This window comes from Macaca thibetana, chromosome 3 (genome assembly GCF_024542745.1).
Source record: "Macaca thibetana thibetana isolate TM-01 chromosome 3, ASM2454274v1, whole genome shotgun sequence".
Lineage (NCBI taxonomy): Eukaryota > Metazoa > Chordata > Mammalia > Primates > Cercopithecidae > Macaca > Macaca thibetana.
The window spans coordinates 103167463-103187061 of NC_065580.1; the positions used below are offsets into that span (position 1 = coordinate 103167463).

General features: G+C 36.9%; 2 protein-coding genes across 4 annotated transcripts in view; both read right to left on the reverse strand.

The window, feature by feature from the left end:
- Positions 1–19599, reverse strand: part of LSM5 (LSM5 homolog, U6 small nuclear RNA and mRNA degradation associated) — a 298060-nt gene that overhangs the window by 224358 nt on the left and 54103 nt on the right. The window lies entirely within an intron of this gene.
- LOC126950095 (probable C-mannosyltransferase DPY19L2) overlaps positions 6106–19599 on the reverse strand; it is a 92984-nt gene continuing 79490 nt past the window's right edge. For 2 of the 3 annotated variants that reach the window (XM_050783272.1, XM_050783271.1), the window contains 3 exons: positions 18283–18457; positions 8490–8589; positions 6106–6267 (listed from right to left, as the gene is read on the reverse strand). In XM_050783272.1, coding sequence (XP_050639229.1) covers positions 6138–6267; positions 8490–8589; positions 18283–18457 — 405 coding nt within the window. In that variant the 3' untranslated portion in view covers positions 6106–6137. The remainder of the gene's footprint in view (positions 6268–8489; positions 8590–18282; positions 18458–19599) is intronic. The other variant, XM_050783273.1, reaches the window with a different exon arrangement.

Here is a 19599-nt window from a genome sequence, read left to right on the forward strand (position 1 = left end):
GTTACAATAATTTTCTTCCATATTTTCTTCTAGAAATTTTATATTCTTAGATTCTTAGTAGCAAGTTGCCTTCTACTCCTAGTTTCCTGAGGGTTTTTAATCAGTTATGGATACTGAATTGTGTCAAATACTTTTTCCTGAATGCACTGAGAGGATGATGCGGTCTTTCTTTTTCAGTTTGTTACTATGGTGAATTCACTTGATTGGTTTTCAAATAGTGAGACAACTCTGCATTCCTGGGATAAACTCCACTGGTACATTATGTATTGTCTTTCTTTAATATATTGCTGGATCCATTTGTTACAGTTGTACTTACAAATTTCACATACATGTTCATGATACATTTTGATTGGTTTCCTTTTATTGTAATGTTTCTCTCATGTTGGTTTCAGGATAAGGCTGACCACACAGAACCAGCTGGGAAGTAATCCCTCCTTTTGAATTTTCTGGAATATTTAGTAGAATTGGAATTATTTCCAGTGAAGATATCCGTCTTAAAGTTTTCTTTGTGACAATTCTTTTTACTACAAATATAATTTTATTAATAGATATAAGGTCATTCATAAAAAGGTATAGGTATAAGTTTTTCTATTTCTTAAGTGAGCTTTGGTTTTGCATCTTTCAAGGAACTTGTCCATTTTATCTATTTTGTCCTACTTAGTGGAGTAAAGTTGTTCCTAAAACTCCCTCATTATCCTTTTCATTTCTTCAGATCCTGTAGTGATAAAATCTTTCTTATTCCTGATATTAGTAATTTCTGTCTTCAATCTTTTCGTTTGGGCAAAATTTATCAATTTTATTAATCTCAAGAATCAGTATTTGGTTTTATTTACTTTTCCCTGTTTTTGGGGGAAATTCACACTGATTTTAATTCTAATCTTTATGCTTTCTTTTCTTCTCCTTACTTTGGAGTTTACTTGTTCTTTTTTTCTAGTTCCTTAAGGTGAAGCCGAGTGACTGATATGAGGCCTTTCTTCTTTTTCTATTATAGGCATTCAACATAAAAACAAATCTCTCTACTGCTGTATCTGCATCCCACAAATAGCGGGATGGTGTTCTCATTTTCCCTTAGGTCAAAATACGTTGAAACTCACCCTCCTTTTGTTTCTTCTTGACCATGGATTATCTGGAAGTGTATTGCTTAGTTTCTAAACATTTGAGGGAATTTCCATATAGAATTCTGTTACTGATTTCTAATTTAATTTCATTGTAGTCAGAGATTGTACTTTACACGACCTAAAGTATTTTAAATGTGTCAATACTTGTTTTGTGGCCTAGAAACTGATCTTTTTTGATAAATAGTCTGTGTGTGCTTGAATGTCTACTTTGCTGTTCTAGGGTGGTGTGTACTATAAATGTCAATTAGGTCATAATGGTTGATGGCGTTATTCAAGTCTTCTGTATTCTTGCTGGATTTCTTTTTATTCTACCAATTATTTAGAGACGGCTATTAAAATTTCTAACTATACTGTAGATTTGTCTATTTTTTCCTAAAGTTCTATCAATTGTGCTTCATATATTTGAAGCTCTGTTATCTGAGTGCATAAATGTTCAGGGTTGCTACATCCTCTTGAAATATAAATCCCTTCCTTTAAAAATCCTTGTTTAACCTTGATAATATTCTTAACATTCGAATGTACTTTGATGTTATTACAGCCACTCCAGCTTTCAGCTAGTCAGTACTAGTAGTAGCATCACATGTCCCTTTCCTATCTGTTAACTTTTAACGTCTTCGTTTCTTTATATTTAAATAAATTTTTTGAAAGTAGCCTATAGTAGGGTCTTGCTTTGCTATGCAATCTGACAATTCTTGCTTTTCATTTGTGGTGTTTAGAGCTATATTAGTTTCCTATTGCTGCTATAGCAAAGTACCATAAACAGTTGCTTAAAGCAACATGTATTTATTCTCTTTCAAATTTTGGAGCTCATAATTCTAAAATCACGGTATTGGCAGGACTCCAATCCTTCAGGAGGTTCGAGAAGAAAATCCACTTCCTTGCCTTTTCCAGCTCCTAGAAGCTGGCCTCATTCCTTGGCTCATGGCCTTATATCACTCCAACTTCTGCTTCTACCATCACATCACCTTTTTGATCTCTTACTCTTTTGCCTCCTCCTTATAAAGACTTTGTGATTACATCTGTCCTACCTGGATAATAAGGATAATCTCCACATCTCATGAGCATTAATTTAATCACATTTGCAAATTTCCTTTTTCCATGTGAGTAAGGTAATTCACAATTTCTGGGAGTTAGGACATGGCCATCGTGGGGGGCTCATTATTCAGCCTACCACAAGTCCATTTACACTTAATGTGATAATTGATATGGTTAGATTTAAGTCTATCATCTCGATGTTTTCTCTTTGTTCCATCTTTGTCTCCCTTTTCCACTTCTTCTGTCTTATTTTGGATTGAGTGATTTTTATAATTCCATTTTAATCTTGTTTGTTGCCTTTTGGGTTCTGTCAATTTTTGCTTCATATATTTTGAAATTCTCTTTTAAGTTCATATGCACTCAAATTATTACATCTTTCTCCTGTACTGAACTATTCTGCATTATAAAACATAGTCATTTCCATAATATTCTTTGTCTTAACATCTATCTTATCTGATATTTATACATTTTTCACTTCAGCTTTCTAATGTTTACTCACATGATATCTTTTCCATTCTTTTTCCTTTAGCCAATATACATATTTGCATTTAAAATGCACCTCTTGCAGGCAGCCCATAGATAGGTCTTGCTCTTATATTCAGTTTGCCAATCTCCGCCTTTTGTTTGGAAGAATTTAGTCCTCTTTCACTTTGAAATTACTGATATGGTTTGATATAGGCTTGCTATTGTGCTCTTTTGTTTTTTTTTAAAAAAACTTTATTTCAAGACATTTGGAGATCCACATTAAGTGAGAGATAATACAAGTAGCTCTTGTACAGTCTTTAGACAGTGTCCCCCGCCATGGTAACATCTTGAACATTTGTATAATATCACAGCCAGATAATTCACATTGATAGAATGGCGACAGAGAGCATTTCCATCACCATGGAGATCGGTTGTATAGCCACACATACTATACTTCCCCCACATTCCCACCCCACCCTAACCCCTCGCAACCACAAATCATTATCCACATTTATAATTTTGTCATTTGAAGACAGTTATATAAATGGAATCATATAGTATGTAACCTTTGGGTATTGTCTTTTCTGCATTCAAACAATTCTCTGGAGATCCATCCAGGATCTTGAGTGTATCAATAGTCTGATCCTATTGCTGAGCGGTATTCCATGGTATGAATAGATCACTATTATTTAACCATTCATCTTGTGAAAAACACCTGGGTTGTTTCAGGTTTAGGCTATTACAAATAAAGCTGCTATAGACATTTTTCTACAGAATTTTGTATGAACACAACTTTTCACCTGTCTGCAAAAAAATGCCTAGTACAGTTGCTGGGTCTTAAGTTGGTTATATGTTTATGTTTTTTCCCCTTTTACTTTTAGTTGACAAGTAATACTTGTACATATTTATGGAGTATAGAGTGATATTTCAGTGCATAATTACAATGTGTAATGATCAAATCAGGGTAATTAGGATATCCATCACCTCAAATGTTTACCACCTGTTTGTGCTGGGAACATTCAGAATCCTCTGTTCTGGCTTACTTGACATATACGATAAATTACTGTTAACTAATCTTCACTCTACAGTGCCAGAGAACACTAGAACTTATTCCTTCTATTTATCTCTAATTTTGTATCTCTTAACCACCCTCTCCTTATCTTCTCCTCCTCCTTACCCTTCCCACCTAGCCTCTAATTACCACAATTCTACTCTACTTCTATGAGCTACTTCTTTTAGCTTCCACATGAGTGAAAATATGCACTATTCATCTTTCTGTAGCTGACTTATTTCACTTAATGCATCCAGGTTCATCCATGTCTAGGCTTGCCATTATGATCTTCCCCCCCCCCCTCAGTTTTATTTATTTTTTTAGTGGTTTTTGTTAGGGATGACAACAAGCATCTTTAACTTTTTTTTTTTTTTTTTTTGAGACGGAGTCTTCTGTGTTGCCCAGGCTGGAGTGCAGTGGCGCAATCTCGGCTCACTGCAAGCTTTGCCCCCTAGGTTCACGCCATTCTACTGCCTCAGCCTCCCAAGTAGCTGGGACTACAAGCATCCACTACCATGCCCGGCTAATTTTTTGTATTTTTAGTAGAGACAGGGTTCACCGTGTTAGCCAGGATGGTCTCAATTTCTTGACCACGTGATCTGCCTGCCTCAGACTCCCAAAGTACTGGGATTACAGGCATGAGCCACTGCGCCTGGCCAACATATCATGATTTACTTACCATTTAAATTGGGTTATTTCTAGTAAATCATACATTTCCATTTACTCAATTTTTGTGCTGTTGTCATGTATATTTAATTTCTATCATAAACTAAAAAATAATGGTATCACCTTTGCCTTAAATAATATCTTCTAAAGATTTTCAGAGAAGAAAATGTGTAGTGATTAATATCCACATATTTACCATTTCCAGCGCATTTCAGTATTTCTTGTATATCTGAGTTACCATCTGGCATCATTTCTCATCAGCTGATAGAACTTCTTGTCCATCTTGAAGTATAAATCTGTTACCAACAAATTATCTTAGATTTTGTTGATCGGAAAAATGTACTTTTGGCCTCCATTTTAAAAAGATACTTTCATTAAATATAGAATTCTTGATTTTCCTTCTTCAGCACTTTGAATTATCATTCCAGTGTCTGTTAATTTCCACCATTTATGTTGATAAGTCAGATGTTTATATAGCATATCATTTTTTCTCTTCAAGATTTTCTCTTAATCTTTGATTTTACCACTTTGACTATAATGTGCCTTGCTTTGGTTTTCTTTGGGCTTAACCCAGTTGGATTTGTTGAGCTTAGCAGATCTTTAAGTTAGTAGCTTTCATCAAACTTGAGAAATTTTTGGCCAACATTTCTTCAATATTTTTTCCTTCATGTTCTTTTTTTCATTACATCTAATGCTAAAATTATGCATGTGTTGAACTACTTAATGTTACACAGGTCTGTGACATTGGTTATTTTTCAATATTTTTGGTTCTGTTCTTTTGATTAACTATTCTGTCTTGATCTATCTTCAAATTCACTGAATTTTCTGTTCAAATGTTCTGTTTTCATCTCAAAATTGTTGAGTACATTTAAATAATTTTCATTTCATTTATTATACTTTTCAGCTCTAGAATTTCCATGGGGGCTGGAGTATTTCTATTTCTCTGCTGAGATTCCACATCTCTTCACTCATGGATACCATGTTTTCTTTTAATTCGTTGAATATATTTTTCTTAAGCCTTTGAATGTATTTGTAATAGTGGCTTTGCAATCTTTGGCTGCTAAATTCAACATCTGGACCTACTTGGATCGGTTTCTATTAACTTTTTTCAGAGTATTGGTCATACTCTCTCATTTTAGTTTGCATCTCTGAAACCTTTTGTACATTGCAAATGATATATTGAAGTGACTGTAGAACCCGTTTTGTTCTTCTGATTGCTAATGTGCTGTTCTAGGAGACAATTAATGTGCCTAAATTTCCTGTCATGTGCAGGAGCTAATATCTCTGCTTAGGAGCCTAAACAAAGGCCTCAAAAGATCAATTACACATCTTAGAATTTTACGATTTTTAGAGATTCAAAATTCAGAAATTAAAACATTTTAATTGGGAATGTTTTTCTTATGTCATTTTGGGTTTTGTCACTTTTCTTTTAAGTCTTACAAATCCAATATAATTCAGCTATATAGTACAGAATGCCAATATCTCACTTTGTTGTGAATTCAAATCCATATTTCAGATATCTAATAAAAATTTTCATAAATATTTCAAAAATTATGAAAAAAGCTAAGTTGAAGATGTTAAATTGAAAAATCAGGATATTAAAGTATACTATAATGTTTGGAATTAAATTCTTCTTCATTGATAGCATAGTTTTACTTCTCTAGATGAAATAATTTAAACTGAGATACCAGGATATTTTAATAAATTTAAAATAAAAATTCTTAAAGAATCAGGACTACTGTAATAAACTGAAACATTTGTTGCTTAAAAATATATCATATCAGATAGCATAGGGTTAATACTCACTTAGTTCTCACAACACACCATGCCTCTTCTAAAACACAATAATTCACATGTAACTCCAACAATTTATCTCTTACTTCTTTGGCAGATTTTCGACTATATGTAGAATAAACTATTTTTGTCCGGGCCCTTTAAATTTAAACAATAGTTTAAAAGATTTTAAAATAAATAATAGAATAGACTAAAAAAATCTTACCGGCAAATTGAAATCTCAGTACTTACTAGACGGAACACTGATATACATGACTCAAAACAGCATCAATTATTTTGGGGATGGCAGTTTCCACATTCCTACTTATATTTTGAATGTAATAAAACTTACAGCAATTTAATTTTGCATATACTGCTCATTAGTGTATAAAATAGTCTGAAGTTGTACTGGGTAGCAGAGAGCAGCTTAGGATATAAAATTTTCTTCTCGCCGGGCGCGGTGGCTCAAGCCTGTAATCCCAGCACTTTGGGAGGCCGAGACGGGCGGATCATGAGGTCAGGAGATCGAGACCATCCTGGCTAACACGGTGAAACCCCGTCTCTACTAAAAATACAAGAAAATTAGCCGGGCGAGGTGGCGGGCGCCTGTAGTCCCAGCTACTCGGGAGGCTGAGGCAGGAGAATGGCGTGAACCCGGGGGAGCGGAGCTTGCAGTGAGCCGAGATCGCGCCACTGCACTCCAGCCTGGGGCACAGAGCAAGACTCCGCGTCAAAAAAAAAAAAAAAAAAAAAAATTTTCTTCTCATAATTCACAAAGTTTTCAGAGAATATATTCTGACAGAGACAGAATGCAGTGAAAACCTATCTTTCAATGCTTACTTTCATCTAAAGAAGCTCTGACAAACACATGAATTGAAATTGAGTGTATCAAGTAGAACACTTAGACAATGGGCATCCAGGGTGTCAGAACAGGTGGGAAAAGCACCTTCACAGAATCTTTTTTTTTTTTTTTTTTTTTTTTTGAGACAGAGTCTCACTCTGTCGCCCAGGTTGGAGTGCAGTGGCACAATCTTGGCTCACAGCAAGTTCCGCCTCCCAGGTTACGCCATTCTCGTGCCTTAGCCTCCCGAGTAGCTGGAACTACAGGCGCCCGACACCACGCCCAGCTCATTTTTTGTATTTTTAGTAGAGATAGGGTTTCACCATGTTAGCCAGGATGAGCTCGATCTCCTGACCTCCTGTTCAAATGTTCTGTTTTCATCTCAAAATTGTTGAGTACATTTAAATAATTTTCATTTCATTTATTATACTTTTCAGCTCTAGAATTTCCATGGGGGCTGGAGTATTTCTATTTCTCTGCTGAGATTCCACATCTCTTCACTCATGGATACCATGTTTTCTTTTAATTCGTTGAATATATTTTTCTTAAGCCTCCTGATCCACCCACCTCGGCCTCCCAAAGTGCTGGAATAACAGTCGTGAGCCACCGTGCCCAGCCCACAGAACCTTGAGAAATGGGGATGGTCACCAAAATACGGTACAATAGGTGATTTGACCATAGTGGGAGTTCTTACAAAATCCTGACAATCACTTATGCATTGGATGTTGCTTAGAATTTCAAGCATATGCTTAGTCACCACAGTGGTTTCCATGCCAGTTCACCACAGTAGAACAGAGAGCATCAGGTGCATTTCTAAGGTGTCTGACTCCAAGCCCTGGCTCCTAGACAGCAGACCTAAAACTTTTAAATAATTTAAACATTTGCCTCTAACAATAGGCCAAAAATCGCTTTAAAAAAAGATTACCCTGACAACTACTAGAATAACCAAAATAAATTTTTAAACCAGCCATTTAAGGAAAGCAAAACTTTGACATCAATGGAAACTAGAGTTCTTATAATCAGCTAACAAAAATACTCTAAATTTTCATGAAAGCAGGTAACATATAGTAGCAACTTTCATGTACTTTTTCTAACTGTCACAAAAGGCTAGTCATTAGCCACCACTAAGATCTAGAAGTCATTTCTTAAATCAGAGTGGGGCTTGTGCTGTAGAGCAGGGGTTGGCAAACCATGGCTGTGAGTAAAATCCATCCTATCTCCTGTTCCAACTACCTAGTAGTTTTACTGGAATACACACACACATCATAAATATGTGACACGTTTGTCACTTTGGGAAAAACTGGCTTTTGCATTTTTCAGTTTTCAGAGGTCTGCTTGCTCCAGAGGCAACAGGTATGTATTGTCATTTCTGGACTGGTTATTGTCATTTTTTTTTAACTTCCAGCATGAAAATAAGGATGAGTTTGTGTGTGTGTGTGTGTGTGTGTGTGTGTGTGTGTGTGTGTATAAAAATGTTCCAAATTCCTAAGAATTGGGAGTCACCAAGTGAGTCTTGGTGAAATACTCATCGGCTGCCAACCTCAAGTCTGCATCTTCGTAAAGTGGATGATTCACAATGGGATGAAGTGTAGACAGCTTGACACTTGCCATTGTAGGCATGGCACCTGCGAAGACAGCACCTGGAAAAAAAAAAAGGCTATATTCTTCAATGAAATGTTTTAAAGAAAATCAGAAGTTAAACTTACCTCTAATATGTGAACCCAGATTAAGAAGGATGATGCCAATTTACATGACCAGGGACCTCATTCTTTTTATTGACTCAATAGTTATTCATTGTCTACTATAATAATAGCTGACTTTTGTTAAATGCTATCTTGGTGCTAGAAACTGTGCTCTATATTTTAATAAGAATTAAATAACTTAATTTGCACAATTCTAAGAGGTGGATCTTCTGTTCTTACTTTGTAGAATCTACAAACTGAGCATGTGAGGGGTCTGGGTTGTGCACTCATTAGAATCTAATGCCTGATGATCTGAGGTGGAACAATTTCATCCAGAAACCACCCCATATCCTCCAGTTCTGTGGAAAAAATGGTCTTCCATGAAACCAGTCCCTGGTGCCAAAAAGGCTGGGGACTGCTGTTATAGACGATGAAGAGACAGAGCCAAGTTAAATGACTTGCCCAAGACTGCACAGCTAAGAAGTTCCAGAGCCTGCCCTCTTAGCTGCTTCACTAAAGCTTCCTGCTATGCTAGAGCACCACGCGAACAGCAGGACTACAGACACACATGAAACAAAAGGAATGTAAAATGTCATATCTGTTCCAATAATGTGGAATGCCAGGAACTGAGAGGCTGCTATGAAGGGCAAGTCTCAAGAGACATTTTTTCAAATGACTTTTGTGGCTTGTGAACTGTGGTCCTTTGGATGTGCCATAAAAAAAGAAAAGCATTGTTTTCTTCCCTCAGATCATCTTTAATAAAGTTCTCAGAGTTATCATTTGACTTGACACCATTTATACATGCCATGAAATCATTTCATTACTTGCTGCTAGTACTTTTTGGAGTAATAACATGTATAAATTTGGTCATAACTACAGATACAGCAAAATCTACTATCTGGCTTCCATTTAATCTCTTTTTTTTTTTTTTTTTTTTTTTTTTTTTTTTTTTTTTTTTGAGACAGAGTCTCGCTCTGTCACCCAGGCTGGAGTGCAGTGGCGCGATTTCCACTCACTGCAAGCTCCGCCCCCGGGGTTCACGCCATTCTCCTGCCTCAGCCTCCCGTGTAGCCGGGACTACAGGCGCCCGCCACCACACCCGGCTAGTTTTTTTGTATTTTTTTAGTAGAGACGGGGTTTCACCGTGTTAGCCAGGATGGTCTTGATCTCCTGACCTTGTGATCCACCCGTCTCGGCCTCCCAAAGTGCTGGGATTACAGGCGTGAGCCACCGCGCCCGGCCCATTTCATCTCTTGAAACACCAGAAGACCAAATGCTTACTTCTTGGTACTTTTATACAAAAAACAATTATATAATTGTGAAGATTATTATCATTTTTAATCAGCAGAATAAAATCAGTAATAAAGACAAGACATATTATTCAGATCTACTGTAAAAAACTGTATGTTGGAGAGGAGGTAGAGCATGATAACCAAACAGAAGCCTCCACTGTTCATCCTCCCTTTAGGAACACCAAATTTGATAAGGATCTACACAAAAAGCATCTTCATAAGAATCAAAGGTCAGCTTAGGTACCAGCGTGGCCGCAGTGGGGAGGAGCACCAAGCAGGCTCTTGTGGTCCCCGATTCCAGGGCTCTTGGATGGCATTTCTGGACCTGCCATGGGCTGGAAGAGAGCCCGTTGCCCTGAAGGGTGAGTCTCAGGCCTGGCAGCACTCACCACAAGCTGACTGAAGGGTCCTTGGGCCTTAAGTGGATGTTGGCGGTAGCCAGGCAGTACCTCCCATGGGCCTGTGGTAGTGGTGGAAATGGAGAGAGACCCCTCTGCCTGGGGAAAGGGGAAGGAAGGGTGGGAAGGACTTTGGTGGTTTCAGCACCAGCTCAGCTGCAGTAGAATAGAGCATCAGGTAGATTTCTAAGGCATCTGAGTCCAGGCCCTGGCTCCTGGACAGCAGCATCTCTGGACCTGACTATGACCTGGGGGATCTTGCCACCCTGAAGGGAAGGTCACCAAAGTCTGGTTTGCTTTGCCACCTGCCGACTGTAGAGCCCTACACCTTGAGCAAACATAGGTGGTAGCCAGGCAGTAGTTACAATGAGCCTTGGGCAAGACCCAGTGCTGTGCTAGCTGCAAGTCTGACCCAACACATTCCCAGTAGTGGTGGCCACAGAGGTGTTTATATCACCCCACTCCTAGCTCCAGGCAGCTTAGCACATAGAGAGAAAGAGAGAGAGAGAGACTCCATATGGGAGAGAGTAAGGGAAGAGAACAAGAGCTTCTCCCTGCTAATCCTGAGAATTCTGGATTTTATCCAAGACCACCAAGGTAGTACCTCTAAGAGTCTGTAATAGCTTCAGCATTACTGGGCATGGGGTGCCTCCTAGTGCAGATACAGCTACAGTGACCAGAAACTTAGATCACAACACTGAAGTCCCTTTGAATACCTGGAAAGCCTTTCCAAGAAGGATGGGTACAAACAAGCCCAGACTGCAAAAACTACAATAAATACCTAACTCTTCAATGCTCAGACACTGACAAACATCCACAAGCATCAAGACCATCCAGGAAAACATGACCTCACCAAACAAACTAAATAAGGCACTAGGGGGCCAATCCTGGAGAGACAGAGATATGTGGCCTTTCAGACAGAGAATTCAAAATAGCTGTGCTGAGGAAACTCAGAGGAATTCAAGATAACACAGAGAACGAATTGGTAATCCTATCGGATAAAGTTAACAAATAAACTGAAATAATTAAAAAGAATCAAGCAGAAATTCTGGAGCTGAAAACTGCAACTGACATACTGAAGAATGCATCCGTCTCTTAATAGCAGAACTGATCAAGCAGAAGAAAGAATTAGTGAGCTTGAAGACAAGGAGTTAGAGAGAGAGATAGCAGTAGGAAGTTTATTCAAAAGTATAACAGAGAACCTCTCAAAGCTAGGGAAAATATCAATATTCAAGCACAAGAAGGTTCTAGAACATCAAGCAGATTTAACCCAAGGCTAACTCAAGTCATTTAATATCAAACTCCCAAAGTTCAAGGATAAAGAAAGGATCCTAAAAGCAGCAAGAGAAAAGAAACAAAAAACATACAATGGAGCTCTAATACATCTGGCAGCAGACTTTTCAGTTGAAACCTTAACAGGCCAGGAGAGCATGTCATGACACACTTAAAGTGAAGGAAAAAACCTTTTACCCGAGAGTAGTGTATCCAGAGAAAATGTCCTTCAAACCTAAAGGAGAAGACTTTCCCAGACAAACAAAAGCTGTGAAATTTGATCAACGCCAGACCTATCCTACAATAAATGCTAAAGGAAATTCTTCAATCTGAACGAAAAGGACATTAATAAGGAAGAAAGAATTGGAAGGTACAAAATTCACTGGTAATAGTACGTAAACAGAAAAACACAGAATATTATAGCAGTGTAATTATGGTATATAAACTACTTATAGGATAAGTAGGAAGACAAAAAGATGAACCAATAAAAAATAACTACAACAACTTTTGAAGAGACAGACAGTACAATAAGATATAAATAGAAATAACAAAAAGGTAAAAAGTAGGGAGATGAAGTTAAAGTTTAGAATTTTTATTAGCTTTCCTTTGGCTTATTTGTTTATGCAATCAGTGTTGTCATCAGTTTAAAATAATGGGTTATAAGATATTATTTGCAAGTCTCATGGTAAACTCAAGTTTAAAAACATACAATGGATATGCAAAAAATAAAAAGCAATAAGTTAAAACACACCACCAGAGAAAATCACCTTCAATGAAAGACAAAGAGGAAAGAAGAGAAGACCACAAAACAATGAGAAAACAAATAACGAAATGGCAGGGGTAAGTCCGTATCAATAATAACACTGAATGTAAATGGACTAAACTCTCCAATCAAAAGACAAAGAGTGACTGAATAAGAAAACAAAACCCTAAGAATCTGTTTCACCTACAAGAAACACACTTTACTTGTAAAGGCAAATATAGACTGAAAACAAAGGGATGGAAAATTATATTCCATGCCAATGGAAACCATAGAAGAACAAGAATAGTCATACTTATATCAGACACAATAGATTACAAGACAAAAACTATAAAAAGAGACAAAGAAGGTCATTATATAATGATAAAGGAGTTAATTCAGCAAGAGTATATAACAGTTGTAAATATACATACACCCAATACTGGAGCACCCAGATACATAAAGCAAATATTATCAGAGCAAAAGAGAGAGACAGATCCAAATACAATAATAGCCTGACACTTCAACACCCCACCTTCAGCAGTGGACAGGTCATCTAGACAGAAAATCAATGAAGAAACACTAAACTTAATCTGCACTATAGATCAAAAGGACCTAATAGATACTTACAGAACATTTCATCCAACAGCTACAGAATACACATCCTTCTCCTCAGCACATGGATCATTCCTCAAGGATAGACCACAAAACAAGGATAGGCCACAAAACAAGTCTGAAAACATTTTTAAAAATGGAAACAATATCATGTATCTTTTCTGACCACATTGGAAAAAAACTAGAAATCAGTAGTAAAAGGAATTTTGGAAATTCTACAAACATAGAAATTAAAAAATATGCTCCTGAATGACCAGTTGGTTAATAAAGAAATTAAGAAGGAAATTGAAAATTTTCTTGAAACAAATGATAATGAAAACACAACATATCAAAACCTATGGGATACAGCAAAAGCAGTATTAAAGAAGGAAGTCTATAGCTATAGGTGCCTACATCAAAAAAGAAGAAAAAGGCAAACAAAACCCAAAGTTAGTAGGAAAAATAAAATAATAAAGATCAGAGCAGAAATAAATGAAATTGCAATGAAGAAAACAATATAAAAGATAAACTGGTTTTCTGAAAAGACAAAATTAACAAACCTTTAGCCAGACTAAGAAAAAAAGAGAGAAGGCCCAAATAAATAAAATCAGAGATTTAAAAAAAAGGAGACATTACAACCAATATCGCAGAAATTAAAGGATCATTAGAGACTACCATGAGCAACTATATGCCAATAAATTGGAAAACCTAGAAATGGATAAATCCCTAGATACATAAAACCTACCAAGATTGAACTATATAGAAATCCAAAACCTGAACAGACCAATCACAAGTAATGAGATCAAATCTCTAATGAAAAGTCTCTCAGCAAAGAAAAGCCCAGGACCCGATGGCTTCACTGCTGAATTTTATCAAACATTTAAAGAAGAACTAATATCAATCCTACTCTAACGATTCCAGGAAATAGAGGAGGAGGGAATACTTCCAAACCCGTTGTATGAGACCAATATCACTTTAATACCAAAACCATACAAAGACCCATCAAAAAAAGAAAACTATGGGCCAATATCTCTGATTAATGTTAATGCAAAAATCCTCAACAAAATGCTAGCAAACTGAATTCAATAACACATTAAAAAGATTGTTCATCATGACCAAATAGGATCTATCTCAGGGACACAAAGATGGTTCAACACAGCAAATCAATGTGATACGTCATATCAACACAATGAAGGGGAAAAAATCATATGATCATCTCATCTCCATAGATGCAGAAAAATCATTTGATAAAATTCAACATCCTTTCATGATAAAAACCTTCAAAAAAACTGGGTATAGAAGGAACATTAATCAACATAATAGAAGCCATATACAGCAGACGCACAGCTAGTATCATACTGAGTGAGGAAACAGTGAAAGTCTTTCTTCTGAGATCTGGGACATGACAAGGATGCTCACTTTTTACCACATTATTCAACATAGTATTGGAAATCCTAGCTAGAGCAATCAGACAAGAGAAAGAAATAAAGGGCATCCAAATTTGAAAGGAAGAGGTCAAATTATCATTGTTTGCAGATGATATGATCTTATATTTAGAAACAACTAAAGTCTCCACCAAAAAAAACTGTTAGAACTGACAAATTCAGTAATGTTGTAGGATACAAAATCAGACAAAAATCATTAACATTTCTATATGCCAACAGAGAACAATCTGAAAAAGAAAATTTAAAAAGTAATTCCATTTACAGTACCCACATATAAAATTAAATACCTATAAATTAACTAAAGAAATGAAAGGTCTCTAGAATAAAAGCTATACAAAACTGGAGAAAGAAATTGAAGCAGACACAAAAAATGGAAAGCTATTCCATGTTCAAGCATTGGAAGAATCAGTATTGTTAAAATGTCCATACTATTCAAAGCAATCTACAGATTCAATGCAATCCCCATCAAACTACGAATGATATTCCTCACACAATCCTTATTTATATGAAAACACAAAAGACCTAGAATAGCTAAAGCTACCCTGAGCAAGAACAACAAAACTGAAGGAATCACAATACCTGACTTCAAATTATACTACAGAAGTATAGTAACCAAAACATCACGGTACTGCCATAAAAACAGACACACAGACCAGTGGAACAGAGTGGAGAACCCAGAAAGAAATCCATACATCTACAGTAAACTCATTTTTTATAGCAGTCCCAAAAACATACACTGGGGAAAGGGCAATCTCTTCAATAAACGGTGCTGGGAAAATTGGATATCCATATGCGGAAGAATGAATGTACACCCCTATCTCATGCCATATACAAAATTCAAATCCAAATGGATTAAAGACTTAAATCGAAGACCTCAAACTCTGAAATTACTATAAGAAAACTTTGGGGAAACTCTCCAGGACTTTGGATTGGGCAAAGATTTCTTGAGTAAATACCCGCGAAGCACAGGCAACCAAAGCAAAAATGAACAAATGGGATCACATCAAGTGTAAAAGCTTCTGCACAGCAAAGGAAACAATCAGCAAAGTGAAGAGACAACCCAAAGAATGGGCGAAAATATTTGCAAACTACCAATCTGACAAGGAATTAACAACCAGAATATACAAGGAACTCAAACAACTCTGTAGGGAAAAAAAAAATCTAAAGTTACCAAATGATCCAGCAATCCTACTCTTAGATATATACCCCAAAGAAAGGAAATAAATGTTTAGAAGAGTTATCTGCACTCCCGTGTTTATTGCAGCACTTCTCACAATCGCCTAGATTTGGAAGCAACCTAAGTGTCCATCAGCAGGTGAATGAATAAAGAAAATGTGGTACACTGACACAATGCAGTGCTATTCAGCCATAAAAAAGAATGAGATCCTGTCATAAAAAAAGAATGAGATCCTATCCATAACATGGATGGAACTGGAGTCCTTTACATTAATTGAAATAAGCCAGGTACAGAAAGACAAAGTTTGCATGTTCTTACTTATTTGTGGGAGCTAAAAATTAAAAGAGTTGAACTTAGGGAGATCAAGAATAGAATGAGGGTTACCAGAGGCTGGGAAGGATAGTGAGGGGGTAGAGGGGAAGTGAGGATGGTTAATGTGCACAAACAAAATAGAAAGAAAGGATAAGATGTAGTGTTTGGTAACACAGAAGGGTGACTATAGTTAACAAAATTTAATTGTACAATTGAAAGTAACTGAGAGAGTATTACTGGATTGTTTGTAACACAAAGGATCAATGCTTCAGGTGATGGATACTCCATTTACCCTGATGTGATTATTACACATTGTATGCCTGTATCAAAATATCCCATTTACCCCATAAATATACACACCTGCTATGTACCCACATAAATTAAAAATTTTGAGAACCCTGAGTGTTTCCTTTCCAATATAACTAAGCATTCTAAAAGCAACATTGAATGAAAATTTTTTTATATGCCTCAAATTTGAAAATATGTAAGCCAATCAAAGAATGTGTATTTATTATTGGAGACTCAATAATTAATGATGACAAGCTGTTAAGCTAGAGAAGTGGTTCTCAAGCAGGCATGATTTTGCTCCCTAGGGAGCACTGTCAACTCTGGAGACATTTTTGGATGTCATGCTATGGGAAGGAGGGAGGAGATGCTGTTGGCATCTTGTAGATAGAGGCCAAGGATTTCTTGTAATACACAGGACAGCCTCAATGTCAACAGTGCTAAGGTTGGGAAATGCTGGGCAAGAAGAACTGAAAGCCCAGGGCCAGGGTCTTCCAGAAAAAACTAGGCACACCTGTCCAGCAAGAGCTGGACCCACTGAGTTGTCGTCTATGGCAGACAGAGAGGAAGAAATACCCTCCCCCTCCACCTTCTGTTTTTTTGGCCGTGAAGTCAATGAGCATAACAAAGAAATATCAGATATTTTCCTATCACCGTATGGAAGTTTCCATTTAGCCTACACACAGATTAGAAAAAGGTATTCCCCTGACTTGACAGAGCCCCATTTGTACATAGCATGATGAGTGGACCACAAGCTGGATTTAAGCTTTCACTTATCCTCTCAATTGGTCACCTTTGTGCAGTGCACAAACTATACAACCTTATATGGCAGACCTCAACATAAGCACCAGTTCCATTAATACTACAAAACTTCATACAGCTTTTAATATGTGGTAACCATGAGATAACTCATAATAAGAGTAATTAAAAGGAGAACAAGACAGATTGAAAAGAAGAGGCATCTAAAAGTGAGATAGGGGTTTGTGGCAGTTATCTTAGAAGGATAAGTTGCCAAATGTAGGCTCTCTGTAAGGAACCCAATACAAACACCAGAACAAAGAAAGACACAAGAAAAGATTAAAAGGGCAGCTATCTTTAAAAGCTTGGGAAAAATAGCCATAACTGGGGAGGGGCAAGAGAGAGTAAGGAAAGGGAGTGACTATCTTGATCTCCTATGTGGAAAAAGTCTGTTGGGGATTACTTTTAAAATTCGAATTAAACTGGCTTGGCAGTTTAATGAGGCGCTGTCACCTACACCCTTTGAAAGCTATAGACCAAATATCTTAGTTAATGCCTATAAAGATTTACCTTAATGATGGTTAATTAGCAAAAAAGTGGCTATCAAATAAGAAATAAGAGGAAACAAGCTCAGGAGTCATAAGAAAATTTAAATAAACCATAGTGAAGAACTCGTACCAGAGAAAGTTTCTAAATATCAAAAATAATCTTAGATTTACAAATTTAGTTACAGAAAATGTTATAGAATATACTTATTCTCTGGAAAGGTATTTAAAAATATCTGCTTGAGATAGTTCTGAATAAAGACAGAAAGAAAAGAAGGTAAGCTAAAAAGAAAATTTTGGAGTATTTAAAAGTCAGGTGTATACTCTCTCTATGAGATGATTTTGTGAAGAAAATAGAATATCCAAGACTTTAACTCTTCTGCCGATGACCTGTTTACAGAATTAGAGGAGAGGGCACTGATTGGAGTGACAGAAGCGGTGCCAGTTCTCCCCACCATCAGAAGTATCTTCTGCTGTGCCTGGCACAAGGTGTGAAATTTCATTTTTAAAGATTTATTTCTTTGATTTGTCATTGTTATGGTTAAAATGCTATAGTGCTCTCTGAGAGTTAAAGGACATAACATGTGAAAAATCATTAATTTCCTGGTGCTAATTTAAATTTGATAATTATCTGGGAGGGGCTTAAAGGGGGCGCAAAATTGTGTTTTGGAAGGGTTTAATTGATTGACATTGCAATAGTCTGCTCAAAGTCTGTGAGAATATGAATGTCTATTTGTAAATCTGTCATACACACATAAACACATATATCAGAAATAAGAATTATATAGTATACACAAATGTGTTTGTGAGTATGTTTGCGCAAAACTATGCATATAACCAAAATACCTACACACCTGGTGTGGTATTGTATTTGATCCACTGTAAAAGTTCTTCCTGAGGCAAATTATTAAATTCTCCTATTATGCTCCATTGATTATGGAGGTTTGCATAACCTTGTATTGACATCACTGTTAGAATGCCAAAGATAACATTCTCAAAACGAACTCTGCGAAAAAGCCAGCCAAAGAGCTGAAACGACAGAAATCATTTATTTATAGTTCTTATAATGAAGCGTACTGTAGGGTCAACAATAAATTCTCACCTTGTTACTCAAACCAATGTGAATTACCCTTTGATATCAGCACACACGTATACAGAATTACCATCTCCGGTTGTTTCTAAAGCAACGAATATGTTAACATTACAGGGCTCAGGTGAAAACGGAACTTTCTCTCCCCTGGGAAGAATTAAGGAAGGAATGCCTGATCCTTCTAGTACTAATTTACTACCAAGGATTAAAATAAACAAATCACAGCTGTGAAACATCTTAGAACTAAATCCTTTCATCCTTGGCTGCCTTTTGTGGACATCGTTAGTAGACAGGGAAGCCCTATTAGCTTGACATATATAGATTCTTCTCAGGAAAACAGGCATTATGGTATTTTAAGGCTATACACTCATAATCAAAACTAAGTAAGGTGTTTGTAGAAATACCTGAGGCCCAATATTCTAGCTAATTTATCTAGTTCTTTTGTATGTTAGATACAGTGATAGAACCCCAGAATTTCTTATAGATTCTTTGAGCCAAACGGGACCGTACTAGAGCAATTACTCTGCATCTGCTCTGGTATTGGATGAGCACTTCAGGGTACTTTTTTTTTTTTTTTAGAGGGAGTCTCACTCTGTCTCCCAGGCTGGAGTGCAGTGGTGCGACCTCAGCTCACTTCCACCTCTGCTTCCTGGGTTCAAGCAATTTTCCTGCCTCAGCGTCCTGAGTAGCTGGGATTACAGGCACACACCACCATGCCCGGCTAATTTTTGTATTTTAGTAGAGACAGGGTTTCACCATGTTGGCCAGGCTGGTCTTGAACTCCTGACCTCAAGTGATCTGCCCACCTTGGCCTTCCAAAGTGCTGGGATTTCAGCTGTCAGCCACTGTGCCCGGCCACCAGGAAACTCTTTTTTTTTTTTTTTTTTGAAACAGAGTCTCACTCTGTCACCCAGGTTAGAGTGTTGTGGTGCAATCTTGGTTGACTGCAGCCTCTGCCTCCCAGGTAAGCGATTCTCCTGCCTCAGCCTCCCAAGTAGCTAGAATTACAGGCACTTGCCACCATGCCTAGCTAATTTTTGTATTTTTAGTAGAGATGGGGTTTTACCATGTTGGCCAGGAA